Below are 18,333 nucleotides of genomic sequence, written 5' to 3' on the forward strand. Positions count from 1 at the left end.
GAAGACAGGGAAAATTCCAAATGGATAACACGCATAGAATCGGAAAATATATCGCGAAGAATACAATTTGTACCCGGTGAAAAATTTGTAGGACCGCAAGTATCTTCGAATAAAAATGAACTATTAGATTTTTTTTAAATATTTTTTACGATGAACTTATTAATGAAATAGTGCGCGAAACAAATAATTATCCGATAAAAAAGTTAGAAGAAAAAGTACTATTGCTCTACTTGCCCTAACAAATCGAGGATGTCTTGATAATTGTTTCATAAATTATCATAAAATATCATAAAATATACAAAACAACAATATAGATTTTAATATTCAATAAATTTTGTTTCTTTATATGTCAAGATACATAAAATATTAAAATATAAAAATTTTATGCGTTAATTTGTGCATGAAATCATTATAAATTAGCTGTAAGAAATTCCATCAAACGCATCATCAATGCGCGGGTCCGAGTCTGAAATTGTAAAACTGGCCTGGAGTGCAAAGGGTTAATTATTAATCAGAATTAATTATTAATAACATAAATCGTTTGCAGGTGGTAACATTGGCTGTGTATACGTATTTTTTAACGAGCGTGATGGGTCGTCAGTGGGTGCAGAATTCATCCACGTCAACGATCGATCTCTATTTCCCAGTATTCACGACGTTGCAATTCTTTTTTTACATGGGCTGGTTGAAAGTAGCCGAGACACTGATCAATCCATTCGGCGAGGATGACGACGATTTCGAAGTGAACTGGATAATCGATAGAAATTTACAAGTATATACAACGTTATATAATCAAGATCACGAATTATTTATATATATATATATATATCCCTATATTTTTTTTTTCCTGTTTAATTTAATATCTCTAACGTATTGCATTAAGGTTAGCTACCTTATCGTTGACGAAATGCATCACGAGCATCCAGAATTGATCCGTGACCAGTATTGGGATGAGATATTTCCTACGGAGCTTCCATATACAGCGGCGGCTCAAGCTTTCCGTGAAGAGCATCCACAACCGTCGACGGCCGGTATTCAGTTATCAGCGGCACAGCAAGAGCTTCAACCGTCCACTGCAAGGATCGATGACATGGCGGCCGATTTCCCGCAAAAATTTCGTAGCGACATGGCAGACGATGCCGAGTCCGGTATACACTTTACAGCTACTGGAAAAATGTCAAGGTTGGTTTTCCTTTAAAATTAAAACGTTTCACTTTATTCAAATATGTTGTACCTTATTGCTTCCTTTTTTTGTTCCCCTCTATAAAAAATTTATAACCAGGAGCGCCACTGAAAGTGGTAAAATAGCAAGGTAATAATATATATATATATATTTGTTCTCATTGATATACACAAACAATATTTGAAACATCTAGAGTGCATAAGAATCGTAAGAAGAAATGAATATTATTTACTCGTAGAAGTGCGAGCAGAGTGAGCACTCGGGATCGTACCCTGAGCGGAGGCTCCACTCCGAGCATAATCGGAGATTCTTTGACGAGAGTGAATAGCGTGACCAGTGTGTTGAAACGGTTATTCAGCAAGGATGACAGACCAGACGGTGGCACGTCGAGCGGTACTAAGACTCCCGGTAGACTCGCTACTTCCAGCTCTGCAGCCTCGTTGCAAAATCGAATCGTTGGTACGTTGGCAAACTTTCATCGATGTTTATATATTATTACACGAATATTCGATTCCACTCTTATTATATATTCTTATTTCCGTTGCGCTAAATAATAAATTCCACGCAGCGGGGGGTGGCTCGATGAGGATTGGAGTGATCAAAGAGGAAGCGGACGAGCAGATGACTTTGGTATCGATGAAGTCGGACAAGAAGCCTCACGTGCAGAGCATATTTTCGCCAGGGCCACCGCCACCGAGCGCTCCTGTCGCTGTCCCCGGTATGGAACATTCGAGAAATGGAGAGATATTCTCGTGCAGCGCTCCTATAACAGGTGGCGTGTTAGAAGGAAGTAACGGTGAAAGCACCAACGATAGGCGATACGCGCCTGATTCAAGGCTGGTATTATAATTAATGGAAATATTAATTATAATTGTTATGATTATATATTATAATTTTCTTATAATAATATATATAATATATAATATAATATATAATATATATTCTTATAATAATAATAATAATAATAATAATAACAACAATAATCATTCGATCATCAGACGATTATATTTTTTATCGTAGAACGCAAAGGACCACGCAATCGGCGCGTTCGAGCATTATTTATGAACCGGCAACGAGCGTCGGAAGCGGAATCGGCAGTGATCTTATCAGTACTCGTACCTCGTCGTGTAGTAGCATCAATTCTGATGACGAGTTCTCGAAATTAAAATCGAAAAGGGAGAAACAAAGGCGCGAGAAAGTTGTACGAAGACTGGCTAGAAGCACCAGCGGGCATAATAGTAATTTGATAGATGAACATTCGAGGGGCTCCCTGGATGAGCACCTTCTGTTAACAGATATGGCGAATACGTCGCGTTTATCTATGATGCATGGAGTAAACGAGGAGGATAACGGAAATGATCGTGTTTAGCAGGATCACAAATGGTATATCATTGAAGTTTAATTTCAACTTGCGAAAGAACGTTGAAAGAAAATTAAACGTAATAAAGTATTTCTGTATATGATATTTAAATAAGAAGACTACCGATCAATCGAGAGATCGAAGAAAAGTACTTAAGCGAATTTTGACGCGCTCTTTTATCTCTTGTCGAGATTGATTCAGATGATTCACAAGCTCTATATATAAGGCTAAATATATATTAGTTTATATACGAATTTTTTTTTACTAGATATTGATATTGTATTGAGGAAATAGAAAGAAATGATGGACATCTATATAAGTCAGGTTTAATCATAATTTGTGATTAAAAAAAGAGTGAAACTACATAGAATTAATTTAGATGAAATTTATAAGCATTTTCATTGTAAAAAAAAAAAAAAAAGAAAAAAAAGAAGAGAGAAAATTACAACAATGTTTTACATATACGTAAAACAAGCAGAATGTTTGAAAACTTGCTATTTTATGTATATTGTAAATCTTGTTTTCCATTTTGCAAACAAAACTTTTCTATCCTATGTAATTTCTAAATGTTTATATTTAGAATAATTTATATTAATATATTTAGAAATATATAGAATGGACAAGATATGTTACAATATGGACAAGATATTTGATATTTACTTTCAATAAAAAAGATACTCAAATATCATATTAAACATCCAAAGATTACATATATAAGTGCAAACATCGAAAATTATTGTTGCTATATTTAAACAATGAATTTACTATATATATATAAATATATATATACCGGTATACCTCTCACTTCAAATTCTACGTATTGTAAAATGACAAGAATTATAAGATCATTGTTATCAAATATTGCCTTATATAATAGTTTTCTATATTTGCGTTTTATAAGTGAATTATAGCTACCTAATATTTAAAAAAAAAAGGCTTATACATATAGATTAATTCTTATTTTAATTATATTAATTATTTAACTCTTATTTTTTACATATTAAGTAGTTATTAATATAAAAAATTTAAAAGAATTCAAGCAATAATTGTTCAATAATTTAAATTAACTAACTTTTTTTCAAATATTATGATAGATTATTTGCACAAGAGATTTTCAACGAAATATATAAAAAAGTGTTCAGGATAAATTAGAATCTTTGTGGATTTCAATTGTTACAAAGTATTGAAGTGCCTGTCTTGTGCCTAATCTTATTCAATCAAAAGACAATATTCATTTGACAAATTGTTTATTGTTAATTTAAGTTTCAGTTGCTTTGAATAATATGTGATCAATGTTATGCTCAAAATAAATATTTTTACAGTATACAATATACAGTAATGCGCTCGAGCACGCACATTCCAGGAAACAATGAATAAATTTAGATCGAAGACAAAGTCGATAAAACGATCGCACGTTAAATAAAATTAATTTGATATTTTTCTTACGTTTATAACTTGTATTTATAATGTCGCACATATTTTCGACTAATTACAGATGTATATGTAAAGAATAGGAGAGATAAAAATTTGAAAGAAATTTCGAAACGAGTAGCACGTCGATAAATTTCATATATAAAGGAATTAGTAAAAAATTAACATATGAATTCTGTATATCATGTATCGTGTATATACGCGTGTACAGAAAGAAGCTTATGTAGCATATTTAACATACTGCCTATATATAGCTTACGTTAGACAATGCATCTTTTATTTTGGAATTACATTCCAGGACGTGAATAAATCCGATGGTGCTCATCGTTTAACAGTATTACGATGTACTAGAAATAATATCCTCTTGGATTGTCATACAAAATTTTTCTGAATAAATAAAAAATATATAACAAATCAAATGGTTCTTATATGTATATACTTATGCTTGTGCGCATATAATATTATTAATATTAATTCTGCATCCAATATATTCTTTTGGAATACTTGAAACGGAAAAAATTACAATAGAATCTATTTCAATTTTCCCGCTAAAAAATAAAGATCGAAACGGCCGCGATGTGTCGCAAGAAGCGGCCGAATGGTTAGATGGGAAGGGTGTTCGTGCATGATCGGAATATTTCGATATCTTTCGGATACTGCCGTTTAGTTTCGGAGCAGGCGTCGGCAGCTTCGGGAGTGGGGGTCGTCAGTGGGTAGCTGTCGGCGAGAGGTGGCGGTGGTTTTGTAAGGTGAAGAAAAGAGGGGTTAAGTGAGCCGTGCCGGGCCGTAGAATCGAGCTAGCGGTGGCGCGGCCCGTGCTCGTGCTATAGGGCCTCTGCCAGGCAATAGTGCAATCGTTTACAAGATGGCAGACGGTCCGTCCGCGGAAGACGCGGCCACCGACCTAGGGGACAGTGATTCTCGTTTAACGAGGGAGAGACACAAACGTCAGGACGCTTCGTCTTCGATGACGTCCTTGAGCACGGGTCAGGATATCGCGAGACGCATCCACGAAGACGCTTCGATACTCGAGAATCATCCTCATCATTGGCAACAACATCAATATCGTCCTCTCCGTCGTAATTGTCATACCAATCTTCATCTTTCTCGTCGGCATTCTAGTAACGCTAATAATAGTAATAACAACAACAACAACAACAACAACAATAATAATAATAACAACAACAACAACGACAACAATAACAATGGTAATATCAACCACAATAATCATCATCATCACTATCATCGTCGTCACGAGCACGAGGATGAAAACTTCGATGGTAACGAGCGCGTTAGTAAAAATGAAAATGGTAGTAGTGCTTGTGTTAATACAATGTGCGTTATTCCGTTTACGTCACCGACCAGTGAAGATTACGAGGAAGAAGACGACGACGACGATGACGATGACGACGAGGATGACGATGAAGAGGATGAGGAGGAAGAGGAGGTAGAAGAAGAAAATGGAGTGAAGAAGGGTATATCGAAAAAGTGTCGCAGCGGTGCTCGAATTGATGTCATAAAGACAGGGAAAAATGAAGAGAGCGATAGCGATAATAGTAATAGTAACGGTAACGGTAGTAGTAATAATAATAGTGGTAACAGTGGTGATGAGGGTGGCGCGATGACCGGTCACGCGACGCGCGGTGACAATGCCGGGTGCTTGGTCGGCGACGGTCGACGGTCGAGATGTGCGGTCGTCGGTGCTTTTCTCAATTCGAATGCTCCAAAGGAGAATGCGAGCAAAATGAACGAGTGCCGTGTAAATCCCGACAACGATGAGGACGAAGACGGGGACGAGGACGAGCACGCGTTAGAAAAAGTGAGCCGTCTCGGATGCGATAAGAGTAGCGAGCCCGATAGAGATGACGAGGACGCCGCACGAAAAACGACGGACGGCATTGCTAGTGATGGTAGTAGTGATGGTGGTAGTAGTGGTAGTGGTGGTGGTGGTGCTGCTGCTGCCGCTGCTGCTGTTTCTGCTTCTGGCGGTGGTGCTGCTGGTGCCGCTGGTGTTACTGCAAATGGCCTCGTTGCCGGCAGGCATCAGGGTAGCCCTTTCAAGGGACAGGTTAGGACGGCCGAGGACACCCTCGTCGGCCCTTGTGGGAAGAAGCGGTGCGCCGATCGATACGATAGCTCCGAGAGTTCTGACAGGTGAGTGAGCGAGAGAGTTTCTCTGTCGTGTTTCGACGGACGCCTCGAGAAACGAGGCACGAGGCAGTAGAGAAAAAACGAACGAGAGAAACTAGACGACGAGTAACTAGAAAACCGTGTATTTGTCTTCGTTTCATATTCCGATTTCTTTCTCTTATTTGAACATGCGTTTTTTTTACCTATATAATATTTACGATCGTGAATCGAGAGCATTTGGTCAGTCGTGTATGTTATGTTTACGTTTCTTCAGACGAGTTTTTTCCTCGACAGTTCCGCATTGTCGAGAGGAGCCACTTGTATTCCACGAAAGAACGCGAAGGTAACAAAGTGTACAAATAAACAGAATTACACGACGAATCTCAATGTTTTCAATCGAATAATCTGGACGTTAGAGAAATATACTTCTGTTGGTGAATAAGTCTCGGTCCAATGTTCGGGGATCGCAATTAGCGCGAAGGCGCGTTCGACAGCAGGCCAGAGGTCGTTGTACCGCGGTTACGAGACCGACAACCGTGGCTGCGTTCGATCTGTGTGCGCGGCGTGTTTATAGGTTCGTAGATGCTGCCAACTCGCCCTCTTGTTCTTCCTTTCTCTCTTTGCTCCCTCTTCTTCTTGGTGTTTCGTTCTTTCTCTTTTTGGCCTCTCCGTATCTGGTCCTCGTTCTACGCGAACTTATTATATATCACGGTAGAAAAGAGTGCGTTTCACGACTCTGTTGCTATCCGAAAAAAATGACAATGACTTTTTGCTTTCCGGTTATTGGTCGAAAAGATCAACAATGTATAGTTTCGTGACTTATTTATTTCAAATATGGAACTTATTATACTCGCCAAAACGTATTAATATTTTTCTATATTTCTGAGTTTTCTAATTTTCTTTGTAACGAGTTTATAGCTTTCGTGCATTCCACGACGGATACGTTGAACTTCGATTGGAACGTAATAAAAATTTAGTATCCTAACGGTTCTTCTCTGAAGGTACTAAACTCGAGCGTTTAGGAAGAAAATGTATAATCTTACGATTGCGTTATTATTCTTTCGTGTTTCTATTATAAGCAACGTCCAGACGAAACTTCCGTTTTGTTAATCGATTAGGGAAAGTATTACGCGTTGTCCGCCTAACCTTGCTGCTGAATTCGCGATTATTTTTCTTCTTCGTTTCTTCAGCTGTTATGCATTTCCGAAATACGCGATTTGAATTTACTCATATATTAATCTTCTTTCGAATTACTATCGTTAAGTGGAAATTCTGTCAGCCAATATTTTAAGCAACAGTTTATCGTAAAGAGAGCAAGTTTATTTTTCCCCGCGAATCTTGAATCCGGTTGTTTTAGCAACTCGTTGCGTTTATCTCTCTTGTATATTTCTTCATGCTTGCTTTTCATTAGGTCGCCAGTGTATTTCACTCGGCTACGATCCCTGCTTGTTAAATTACACCTGGCATCCGCGCATAACAATGTTTTTTTCGTTTGGTTTAATCGCTCGCCTAGAGATAGTTACGTTTAACTTCGATAACGATTATCTAGTTACTGAGAAACCTAACGTAAACGTGCTTTTTTCCTTTTTCATTTTTTTTCTTTTTTCTTTTTTTCGATATACCGAGTCATTCAGAAGTCAAATCGATCAATTTCATTTTTTACAAATTTTTAGATTTTAACACAAGAATACTTGATCTCACGCTTGACTTTTCAACCAAATGATTATAAAAAATTAAAATATAAAAATATTCATTTTTTTTCATTTTGCCATTTATAGACATACTTTATTAAATATATCGTTTGGATGAGGATATGTGGTTTGAAAAAGATGGTCGATCGTTAGCTTTCATCGTAAAATAAATTTGTCGTCGGTTTCGTCTTATCAACGAAACATGAAAACTAGTCGAACGAGTCGCTTCGAACGAATTTCATTGGAAGTTTGTGCTCGCTCACGTGATCCGAGATACCAAGCACGTTCGTGTCTCCCTTTGTTTCAGCCCTTCTTCGACGATACCCGCTATCGCTCCTTGTACTCTCTTCGTCGTAGTCCTTTCTTTCTTCCATTTCTTTTTTCCAAAAGATTAATTGCACGATCGTGGACAAATTTAATTCTCTGATGACGACTCATCCTTATCTCGTATCGTGATTCGTACTTCTTTTACTCATCGACATTGGTTCATTATCAACATTATCGATCGATGGACACGTGATCACTGACCGAGTAGAAGGCGACAAGGAAACGGACGGAGTACATTCGCTTCTCTTCTCGTCGAGATTATAAAGAGAGAACAAAGTAATATTTTCGGTAGACGAAACACGAAGCGACATTCAGTCGTAATCGTGTCTATAATCGAGGGAACGGTTTGCACAAGCGTCACGTATCGAGAACGGGCTCGAGGAATCGGGCAAAGGCGATACAAAACGAACATGCGCGTCTCTCGAGTGCAACGTACGCCCGTAATTTACGAGGCACTCGAGGACTGCATCCTTTCGAATCGTAGTCCCGGTGGTTCACGCCTAAGTACGGGGGCCATCTACGGTCCTTCTGGTAATATTTTCATGGCCGCGAGAGCGAGGGGAGAGGCGACTCCCGCTGCGGCCAAGCCCAACTGGATGAGGCTGTTTTTCGTGTTGTAATCGGCGGTGGCTGGCCTGGCATCTCGCACGGTTCACGGGCCGGCCTGTCTTCCATACCAGCCTTATCGCGCCTCCAATGCGTTCGGATAATCGGCCGAATTCGGTTCGACGCTCGTTAATCTTCGGCCTCAGATAGCACCGACTTCGCCAACCTAATCACTGCCCTCTTCTCGTGTTTTCGTCCCTCTCGTTCCGTTTTTCGATCGAAAAGCTTCGTGTTTCAACAAACTTTATTATTTTTATTATTTTTAACGCGTTTTTAACCTCGAATCGACAACAATGTATAGAATCATGGATCCGTTGGAGTACGTTGCCACGATAAAACTTTCGCTCGATCGAATCTCGATGATCCCGATGATTCATTATCAGAGTATTATTAGAAGCGAATGAACGATCATTTTCCTCGTCAATGGATGCATTGGAAATGGAAAGAAAGGCGGCTCGTTCGAGGGAGAAACGTACAAGTTTAATCGGTTCGGTTGGAAAAACGTTGGATAGCCGTGGAGCGCGTGTTTCTTCTCGGTCGGTCCGCATGGTTTATTTTTTCTCGGTCGGCCGAGTCCAGAGGCTGGGACGAGCGCTGAGGCGAGAAACGAAGCGAGAGGGGGGAGGAGAGGAGAGGAGAGGAGAGGAGAGGAGAGGAGAAAAGAAGCAGCGGGGGCGATCGTGGAGCGGTCGCGACGCGAATCGCGTGGCCATGGCCGTGGCCGTGAAAGTGAAATTCGTGAATGAAACGAGTGGAACAGCCGGCAAACCGAAGTGAAGGTAAAGGTTGGCCGGTTTCGGTTTCGGTTTCGGCGGCCACGCCGCGTCTTCTCTTTCGCCCGCTCCTCTCCGTGCTGCGCTGTATTTTCTCCCCTTCGCCTCCATCTTTCTTCTCCTCTCTTCCTTCCTTCGATACTCTTTCCAACTCTTTCCATATCTCTCAAGGTCGATACATCATGTACACGCGTAACACGTAATCCAACGATCGCTCGTATCGGGAGCTCGTTTCACGAGGATGACACGGTTGCGTTCGAGGAGAGGAGTGGTGGGAGGGAGGAGGGGGGAGTGGATCGGCGCGGCACGTGGGCGGCTAAACGTAGGAAAAGCGGCGCATTGTGGCGCGGCATAAAATGCGCCAGTTAACGAGGAGGTGGGCGCGGAGGCGGTGTTGTCGAGCGCGGGAGGGGGGAGGAGGGTTTCCCGTGAGCAAAAACGCCGCTCGCAACTGCGATGTGTCGCAACCGCGAGTTTAGAAAGCTCGCAACTCTGGATAGACGAGCTATCCAGGCGTTCGGCCTCGGCTCTCGCGTGGCGTTCAGCTCTCGCGGGAACTCGACTCGTGACTCGTCCATAAAGCTTCTCTTATAAAAATTCGCGGAGAACGTGGGCGGGTGAGAGAAACAGCGAAGGGTTGAGAAACAGCTTGGTCGAAAGTGGAACGTGGATCAACGAGGGGGGGGATCTCTATATCACTCCGACACCTCGTCGTGTCCCATTTCCTCGGATCGGTCGTGCTACTTTTTGCTTGCCAGAAAGCTTGCGTTATCGAATTCTATCCCCGAGAGAGAATTTTTATCCGTCCAACAATCGGCGGATAATTTTTCTCAAAATTTCGAATCCTTCTTTCCCGCTACGTGTCAGCCTCGATCGAAGAAAACGTTTAAAGTCTTTGCCAGATTGGCAACAGCATTCGTTGAACGCGTTCCAAAATTTTTCCTCTTTTTTTCTTCTTCTCTACAACTTTCTAAAACAAAAAAAAAAAAAAAAAAAAAAAAAAAAAAGAATCCATACTTGAGAAAACGATATAACGTCGAATATACCGAATACGCAATAAGACTTTAGACTTTATTTTGTATTTCGCTTCGACGTTTTACTTTCCATTCGGTTGGCATTGTTGCACGCTCTTGCTAAGAAGTGTTTCGCCATTCGCGTCTAACGTGTGCTCGTGATCCGCGGTGATGATCGGTTGGCCAACGGTAGAGAGGTTTGAAAAAGCGAACGATTGAAAGAAAAAAAAAAAAAAAAAAAAAAAAAAAAAGGAGAATAAAGAAACGAAAGTGTGTTGGTGGTTGGATGGTTTTTTGAGCGTGACGAGAAGAGGAGTCGACGTTGGGGAACACCGGTAGCGCAACGATGCACGGACGGTTGTTGGATCAATACAAGCCAGGCTGGCGGCCCTTTTCGAGGGCTTGCCTCTTTCTCTCTCTCTCTTTCTCCCGATTCGCGCAACAAGTTCTCTCTAACGGGTGTCCCGGACTCGCACGATCCCTTCTTCTTCTTCTAGTCCAAGAGATATCCCCCTCGATCCAATTAACGCGTCCCGTTTCGACAAAAGGCCACCTTCTGTCCTCCCTCCCCTTTTAATTAGAAGGATTAATCGCAATTAACCGCAACTTGTCGCCCCCCTCCACCGATTCAAAAAAAAAATTTCAGCTTGATACTCGATAAGGGAATTGGGAGCGGTGTCGACAACGAGATTCGTAACGATTTTAATTTTCAACAAGCTCGAGCTCGAGTTTCTGTCCCCACGATAATTCTCGTTTTCCCTTCGAAAGGAAGAAATTTTAATTCGCGATCGAGTTGGAAGCGAGACGCGAGGGTAATCGATTACGTAATCGGGTGCACGATCACGTGGGCGGTGATTAATCGCGACAACGGGTAAACACGCGCGCGAGAGGTCAATGGAGCGGAGAATACGCGAGGGAGGGGAGGGGAGGGTGGGTAGGCAAAAGCGGTGTTGCGCCTGCCTCGTTTTTCGAACGGAAAAATCTTCGAGTCGAAGGGGGGAAGGGGAGAGAAGAAAGGAAAAGAAAAAAAAAAGAGCAGGCTAGGCCAGGCCGCTTGGCTAGGCTGCACCGCCGCACCGTTTCCAGACGGCTCTGCCTATCTCGAGGACAGCGAGCGCAAGCGCGCGCTGCTGGCCTGCAACCTAGGCCTAGGTTCCTGCCACGTTTCGCAACGTGCCGGTTTCGTAATCGGCTCTCTATCGCGACGACCGCGTTTCTCGTTCACGGGTCGAGCGCGGCAGAAGTGCTCTAGGCCGGTTTCACTCTCTCCTCCCTCCGTTTCCATTGCGTCTCTCTCTCTCTCTCTCTCTCTTTATCCTCGCGAGAAAAAAAAAGGGGGGAGGATCGATGGATAAATTTCGAGGGAACGGGGACACGAGTAAAATAGGATTAATTAATTTCGAATTGGAAGAAGGGAAGGGAGGGGGAGATCGAAGGAGAAAAGCGCGGAATGGTTGGCACATTGGTTACGACACGTACAAAGTGGAATGGAAGGAAAGGGAAGGTAAAGCCGCGTTACCTTCGATGTGCTCGTGGGGCTCGCCAGAACGGAGTCGGGCGCACGTTACGTAGGCAGTTTGTCATCCGTAGGCGCGCAGCCGTGACCACACGGCACACCTTTCTCCTCTGCAAATAATCGCCACGCGACCTTTACTCGCGTGCGTTGCCCTGCACTGGGTTACCGGTGCAAACCCACAACGATCTGGGACGCGATTTTCCACAATTTCGAGCCTCGCTCACCTTGAGACACTTGACCGAAACCGAAATTATTCAGTTCGAATAATAAACGGAACGTTCGTTCGTCGACTCCGATGGTATAATAAAAACGCTCGTCTCCGATAAACACCAGTCTCGGGATTGGCTTATTCCAGTTATGTTTTTCCCTTCCCTACGTCCGTGTAATAATAATAACAATAATAATAACAATAATAATAATTCGAAGCAAAAAAGTTTTGTTTTCGGGGCGAGAAAAATTGAGCGAACGTATCGCGTGGAACGCGTTTCGTTTAGGCAGGCGACTAGACAAAGGCGGCAGGCAGGGCCGACGTTCCCATCCGGGATGAAATACCCGATCCAATTAACTCCGTATCCCCCTCTTTTCGTTTCCACTCGTCGTTTTTTTCTTCGATCCAGTTCGAATATTTTTCTTTTTTTTTTTTTTCCAATATAAGGTAAATCGCACACAGTAATTGCGAATCAATTGCGATATATATAGAAAAGATTGGTTTCTGCGATAAAGTCGGCCGAGTAATTCGCGCGAAAAGTATACACCTGCTGCCATTTTCTCGGATTTTTGAGACGCTGCTCCACTCTCTCTCCTTCTTTTGATCCAATTCTTTTTTCTCGAAAATTTTCCGTTCCCCAAGATTGTTCGAGTTCGGAGATCTTGGAGTTCCCCGTTTTTCTCCCTCGTTTTAATTTCCTCCGCGCCAGATCCATTTCCCTCTCGTCGAATACTAGCAGCTAACGATCAATTAGCCGTGAGAGATTTAATCGTTACGTTGTAGCGTTGGACGAAATTGTTGGACGAGGAGCGAGGAAGAGTGATGGAGTGTACGCTTATACAGTGAATACGTCTCTTTTGCGAGACTCGTCCGTGGAGGAAGAGAGAAGAATTCACGCGAGCCCCGGTTCAGAGTTCCACGCAGAAGGTTTAGTAGGTCGAGATAGTCGTCCGGGAACGAGTTTCATTTTCTATCCCGTCGAGTCAAAACGAGAAGACGTTTGTGTGTGTGTGTGTGTTTGTGTATGTATGTGTGTGTGGGAGAGAAGAATAGAGAAGAGAGGAGAGGAAAGGCAGGGGGGAGGGAGAAGGAGATCTCTCTAACTCCGCTATTTATCCCTTGAACCCGCTCCTCCTGCCTCGTCCCTCCACCTCCTCGATTTCGCGGTCAGAATTTGCGGAATGTCCGAGGCTGGAACCAGTCCATCCGGTTTTTTAATTGCAAAAAGGATCCGCCCGGACCGTGGAGCGAAACCTTAGGCTCCTCGAGCCTAAACTTCGCAGACAGGACTCCCCTTTGCACGCTCCTTCGAGATCGGAAGCTCTCTGTGTATGTATGTATGTATCTATGTATGTATGTATGTATTGTATATACGTATCCTTTATCCTCTCTCCTTCTCCCTCGTTACGATCTCCAACTTCGCCAACCCACGCTTGTATCGCTTATATCCTTTCTCTCTTCCCCTCCATTTTCCGTTGTACGCGTTTCTCCGACATCATACACCGACCCCCCTCCACTCCGTCTTGTTCTTCGATCGAACAGCTGATCGAGAACGAAACGAATTCGCCGAGCATTACGCGAGCCGCCTTCGATACGAGGCGTCTTCAGATAACGATTGTTTTTCTTTCTTTCTTTTTTTCTTCTTCTTTTTTTTTTTTTTTTTCTTTTTCTTTTTCGCCGAGTAAAAGGCGGATAACAATTATCACGGTTCGTCTATATTTTGCTTCGATAGCGATTGCTCCCTCGTTCCCTCTATCCGTTCGGGAACGTTCTTCTCCCCGAGAGAACGAATCGATCGACCTCGTTCCACGTTTCTAATCCTGTTTGTCGCGCGGCTCTCAAAATCGATCGGCGCCCTCACCTCTCCCCCGCGCTCGATTATTTAATCCGACGCGACTCGGTCGGTCAGCTGTGCGACGACTCCCCCCTCCTCCTCCTCTCTCATTGTGTCATTGATAAAATCGCTGATCCCTCGGCTCGAGGCGAGGATTTGCGCCGCGAGAATAAGACAGATATCGATAATCGCGCCTCGACCCGATGCGCTACCGGATGCGCTCGAATAAATAAACGACGAGTCTCTTCTGCGAGCGAAAAACGCGAGAAAGAAACATGTTACGTTGGAGATTGCGCCAATGTCATTTTTCCGTTCGTTTGTGAATGGAGGAGATTTATCGAAGCTCGTTGTTTATTAATTTTTAAGTCGATAGAAAGAATTTTATCGACTTAAAAATTTCGATTTCGATTCCGTTCGATCATCCGGTTGGACGATCGCGAAACGAAGCAGAAACACCGTTGCGAAACAAGAAACGGAGAGAAGAGGAAGATGGTATTGGAAAGAAGAGGAGGGGCGATCGATCGCGCAGGTGTCGATCGACGCTCTCCTCGAGACGAATATACTGCTGTATTGCTGCTCGTATTTATAAAAGGGCAAGGAAATTCGAGAAAGGTGGCAGAGGAAAGGTGGAGGGGAAGGGAAAATTCAACGATAACAATTAATAATCGCGCGGACAAGTCACGCGCGAATGCGGACCGACAGCCCGGCTTGATTATGATTTAACGATTTCGTCACGGCTCGCCACTCTCGCACTCCGCACGCTCGCGCTCCTTTTCTATCACGGGGAGGAAAAATAATTCGCGTTTGCGCGGACACTGCCAACATCGACGCCCAATTCTATCCTTGTCGAACGACCTGTGCGCTCGACAGCCGCAACGAGAAACGAGCAACCGTGAATTCTTTCTCTTTTCTTTCCTTTCCTTTTCTTTCCTCCTCCTTTCTTTCTTTTCTCTCTCTCTCTTTCGGGTAACTCGATCCGCGACACCGGGTCAAAGACTGTTTCGCGAAAATGCCGTGGACGGAGAACTAGGAGAGGGGGGGGGGGGCAAGAGGAAGGGAAGGGGAAGGGAAAATAAGAGAGGGAGGTTTGAAAGGGGTTTCGCGTTCACAAAGGTCGGTGGAGGAACACCCTGTGACCTGGAAGAGCACGGTGTGGTTTACAAAGCAAAAGGAAAGCACCGATAGATCGTAGCATCAGGCTCCTGGCCCTACCGCTCTTACGCTCCCTAAAACTGGTTTCGTCATTTAGCAACGCCCCTTTCGTGGGCCCTTTGCCTCCTCCTCCTCCTCCTCCTCCTCCCCCCCTCCTCCTCCCCCCCTCCCACTTCTTCTTCTTCTTCTCCTCTCCTTCCCCGGAGAACCATCGCGGATTTTAAATACCCTCGAAGAAACACGAGAAACCGTCCCGGCCGCTATATTATGCCGCTCTTTACCTCTCGAATAAATCATGCGATTCCACGTATATTAAACGGTCGGCCGGGAAAGGAGGTTGTTGGTAAGACCGAAAGAGCGAGGTCAGGCGCCGCGCTACGAGTGAAGTTACTGGGTGTGTCGGACCGATTAGCAGGTCCGATCAATTTCCGATTTAATTTATCGCCGATTCGTGCAACGATGCGTCGATCCAATGTCTTTTTTAACAAGTTCCACGCCGAGCTTTCTCTAAACTTGGCCTCGAGGCCAATATGTATCCTTACAGATGAACGTGAAGCTCGATTAGAGATCGTCGTCGATTTTGATTTTTCGACTCGAAATATTTTAAAAAAGATTACGTTTCGACTCTCGATTTTCGCCCTAATACGGTTTCCAGTTCGGCATTGTATCCTTCTTCGTTTCTTCCATTTCGTTTTTTATCGTTTTACCGACCGAGCTGTTTTTTCTATCTACTTCGCTCGCGACGTAACCTATTCGTTTCGGGGGGTAGGGAGGAAAGAACGGAAGAGACGAACCGTTGGTTTTTTTCTCCTAGAAACGACCGTTTCTCGCTACGTTTGTAAAGATCCTTCTTTTTTTCTTTCTCTCTCTCTCTCTCTTTCCTTCATTTTCTTCGGCTTTTTTCGCCGCTACAGTTACTAATTTTCAATAGACACGCGAACAAAATTCCGCGAGACTCGAGAAAATTCAAAACCACGAATTTTCGAATTTTCATCGGGAATAGTTAGCTGGATATCCTGGCTGTCATGGATCTTTCCAGTTTTCCGAATGAAAGAAGAGCTGTTGCGAAGAGACGGTTGGAGAGGAGTTCTATTTCGTGCGTCACGTTTCGAAATACGAGGTTTAAATGGGTCGCGTGTCAATCTCGGCTCATTTAAAATTCATCCGGCAGCTGCATTATTCCGAAACCGCTTAAATTCGCCAAGTATATATATATATATATATATATATAAGCGGCGAATCGTCTCCGAATTTGATTCATGGGAACATATTTTAAAAAAAAGATTCGGGGAAATGATTTTAATTCTCGCCTCGTATACAGATTTCTAGATCGTGTGAATTATTATAGTTGAATCATCGAATTGTGCGTAAAACCTATGTTTAAAAAGCCGCGTAAATTGTATGTACGAAACGATCGTTCTTTTTAAATAAAGCAAAGCAGCAGACACAGTATCGTTCGAGTATAAAAGATCGAGAACGTTTCCCGTCCTGTTTTGCAACGTCGAAATTTTCAACCGCCACACGACAATAACAGCTCTTCTTTATGGAACCATTATCTGCCATTCGACGTGCCAGCTGGTCGCCTCTAATGAAACTGCAACATCCGGTACAGCTTCGTTGGCCGTAGGGTACGGACCGACTTTTCCTCCTTTTATCAATGGACAGAGAGAGAGAGAGAGAGAGCAGAAGCTCGTCTGGTTAAAATTGGAAAGACACCTGACGCTCTGAAAACTGGCGATATTTTTGTTCGAATCTGTATTAAGATATATATATATATATAGTAACTTTCGTAAATAATCTTTCTCCTTTGTTAAAATATTCATAATCTATATCCATCTCTATCTAAAATATCTACGTTTATTTAATATCTTATCATTTTCCAAGATAAAGTTTCAAACGTCCTTTGCTTTCTAATAATTAACGTGTACAAAATTGGAAGGCTCGTATAAACTTAATAGAGATGAAACGGTATATTTATTTTAATACGATTACATCTCAAAAAAAGAACATTTTAACCAAAGAAGGCAGCAATGACGGAAATTGATCAGGATTAATCGTGGATAGACGGAATGGGCCAAATTTAGCTGGATATTTCGATAATTTCGATTTATTCAAAAATTTGAAAAAGCTTATAGGAAAAGAAAGAGCTGTGCTCGATGTTTTGGACGCGTTTACGGCGTTCTCTTCGGTTCTCCCGAGTTCGGAAAGTGGAAGCTCGTGGTGGAATCTTGTAATTCTGCCCGGAAGGCTCTTCCGTCGATCGCGTCCAGTTCGGTAGCGTAATTGCTAACCGCATCACGGCCTCGCGTCTTCGTGTCCCTTTTTTTCCTCCGTTTCGATCTCGGCTTTCTTTTTTTCTTCTTCTCCTTCTTCCTCTTCTTTTTCCCTTTTTTCCCTTCTTCTTCTCGCAGCTTTACTCTACGAGTCCCGTCGACTCTCGACACGTTTCACCGTCGACCTCTGACATTCTCGCCGATCGAAGTTCGTTTCCCTCGGGCTCGATCAATAGAAGGTTTCTTTTGTTTCGACTTTCAGTCTATATCTATCTACCGCGTTAACCTCTCTCTCTCTCTCTCTCTCTCTCTCTCTCTTTCTCTACAATTTATTTCGTTCGAAAAGATGGAAACGGTCTCGATAATCGTCGCGCGTTCGAAAGATTGAGACTCGTATCGATCAACGTTGCACGTTGAAATTTCATTAATGGCCATGAACCGGTAAAATGGACCGGCCGCGTTTGATCTTCCAAGAACCAGTGGCCAGGGTGCATAGAAAATTACGTCACAGTAGAACGGTCCGCCGACCTCGGAGCAAGGGAGGAGGGGGGGGAGGGGATCTGTGTAGCACGCCCGATATCTCCTTCCTTCCCTACCCTCTCTTTCTTTTCGCTGCAACGAAGGGGGGGGTGGACGCGTACGAGAGGGAAAAAAAGCCACCCTCGCTCTCTGCAAAGTATTCCGCTCCTAGGAGGCTGCCCTTTGGACACGACTAATCGATACAGCCGGTTCGATATGGACCTCGATGGCGTACAGCCACCCGCAAAACTTTCCTCGCGCCCCCGATTCTCTCTCTCTCTCTCTCTCTCTCTCTCTCTCTCTCTCTCTCTCTCTCT

The 18,333-nt window shown here is 43.2% G+C and overlaps 2 protein-coding genes across 5 annotated transcripts in view; both read left to right on the top strand.

The window, feature by feature from the left end:
• The window catches only part of LOC122720013 (bestrophin-4-like), a 9,617-nt gene extending 5,229 nt beyond the window's left edge, over nucleotides 1-4,388 (top strand). Inside the window, exons 4-8 of one of the 2 annotated variants that reach the window (XM_043946408.1) lie at nucleotides 548-772; nucleotides 884-1,182; nucleotides 1,422-1,642; nucleotides 1,752-2,023; nucleotides 2,204-2,388. In XM_043946408.1, coding sequence (XP_043802343.1) covers nucleotides 548-772; nucleotides 884-1,182; nucleotides 1,422-1,642; nucleotides 1,752-2,023; nucleotides 2,204-2,248 — 1,062 coding nt within the window. In that variant the 3' untranslated portion in view covers nucleotides 2,249-2,388. Of the gene's footprint in view, nucleotides 1-547; nucleotides 773-883; nucleotides 1,183-1,421; nucleotides 1,643-1,751; nucleotides 2,024-2,203 lie in introns of both variants that reach the window. The other variant, XM_043946396.1, reaches the window with a different exon arrangement.
• A 330-nt stretch (nucleotides 4,389-4,718) lies between these two features.
• The window catches only part of LOC122720165, a 71,020-nt gene continuing 57,405 nt past the window's right edge, over nucleotides 4,719-18,333 (top strand). For all 3 annotated transcript variants that reach the window (XR_006347724.1, XR_006347725.1, XM_043946697.1), the window contains exon 1: nucleotides 4,719-6,128. Coding sequence is in view for 1 of the 3 variants with exons in the window: in XM_043946697.1 (XP_043802632.1) it covers nucleotides 4,840-6,128 (1,289 nt within the window). In the remaining 2 variants the exon portion in view is untranslated. The remainder of the gene's footprint in view (nucleotides 6,129-18,333) is intronic.

The sequence above is a fragment of the Apis laboriosa genome, unplaced genomic scaffold (genome assembly GCF_014066325.1).
Source record: "Apis laboriosa isolate Shangri-la unplaced genomic scaffold, ASM1406632v1 scaffold11_cov152, whole genome shotgun sequence".
In the NCBI taxonomy this organism is placed as follows: domain Eukaryota; kingdom Metazoa; phylum Arthropoda; class Insecta; order Hymenoptera; family Apidae; genus Apis; species Apis laboriosa.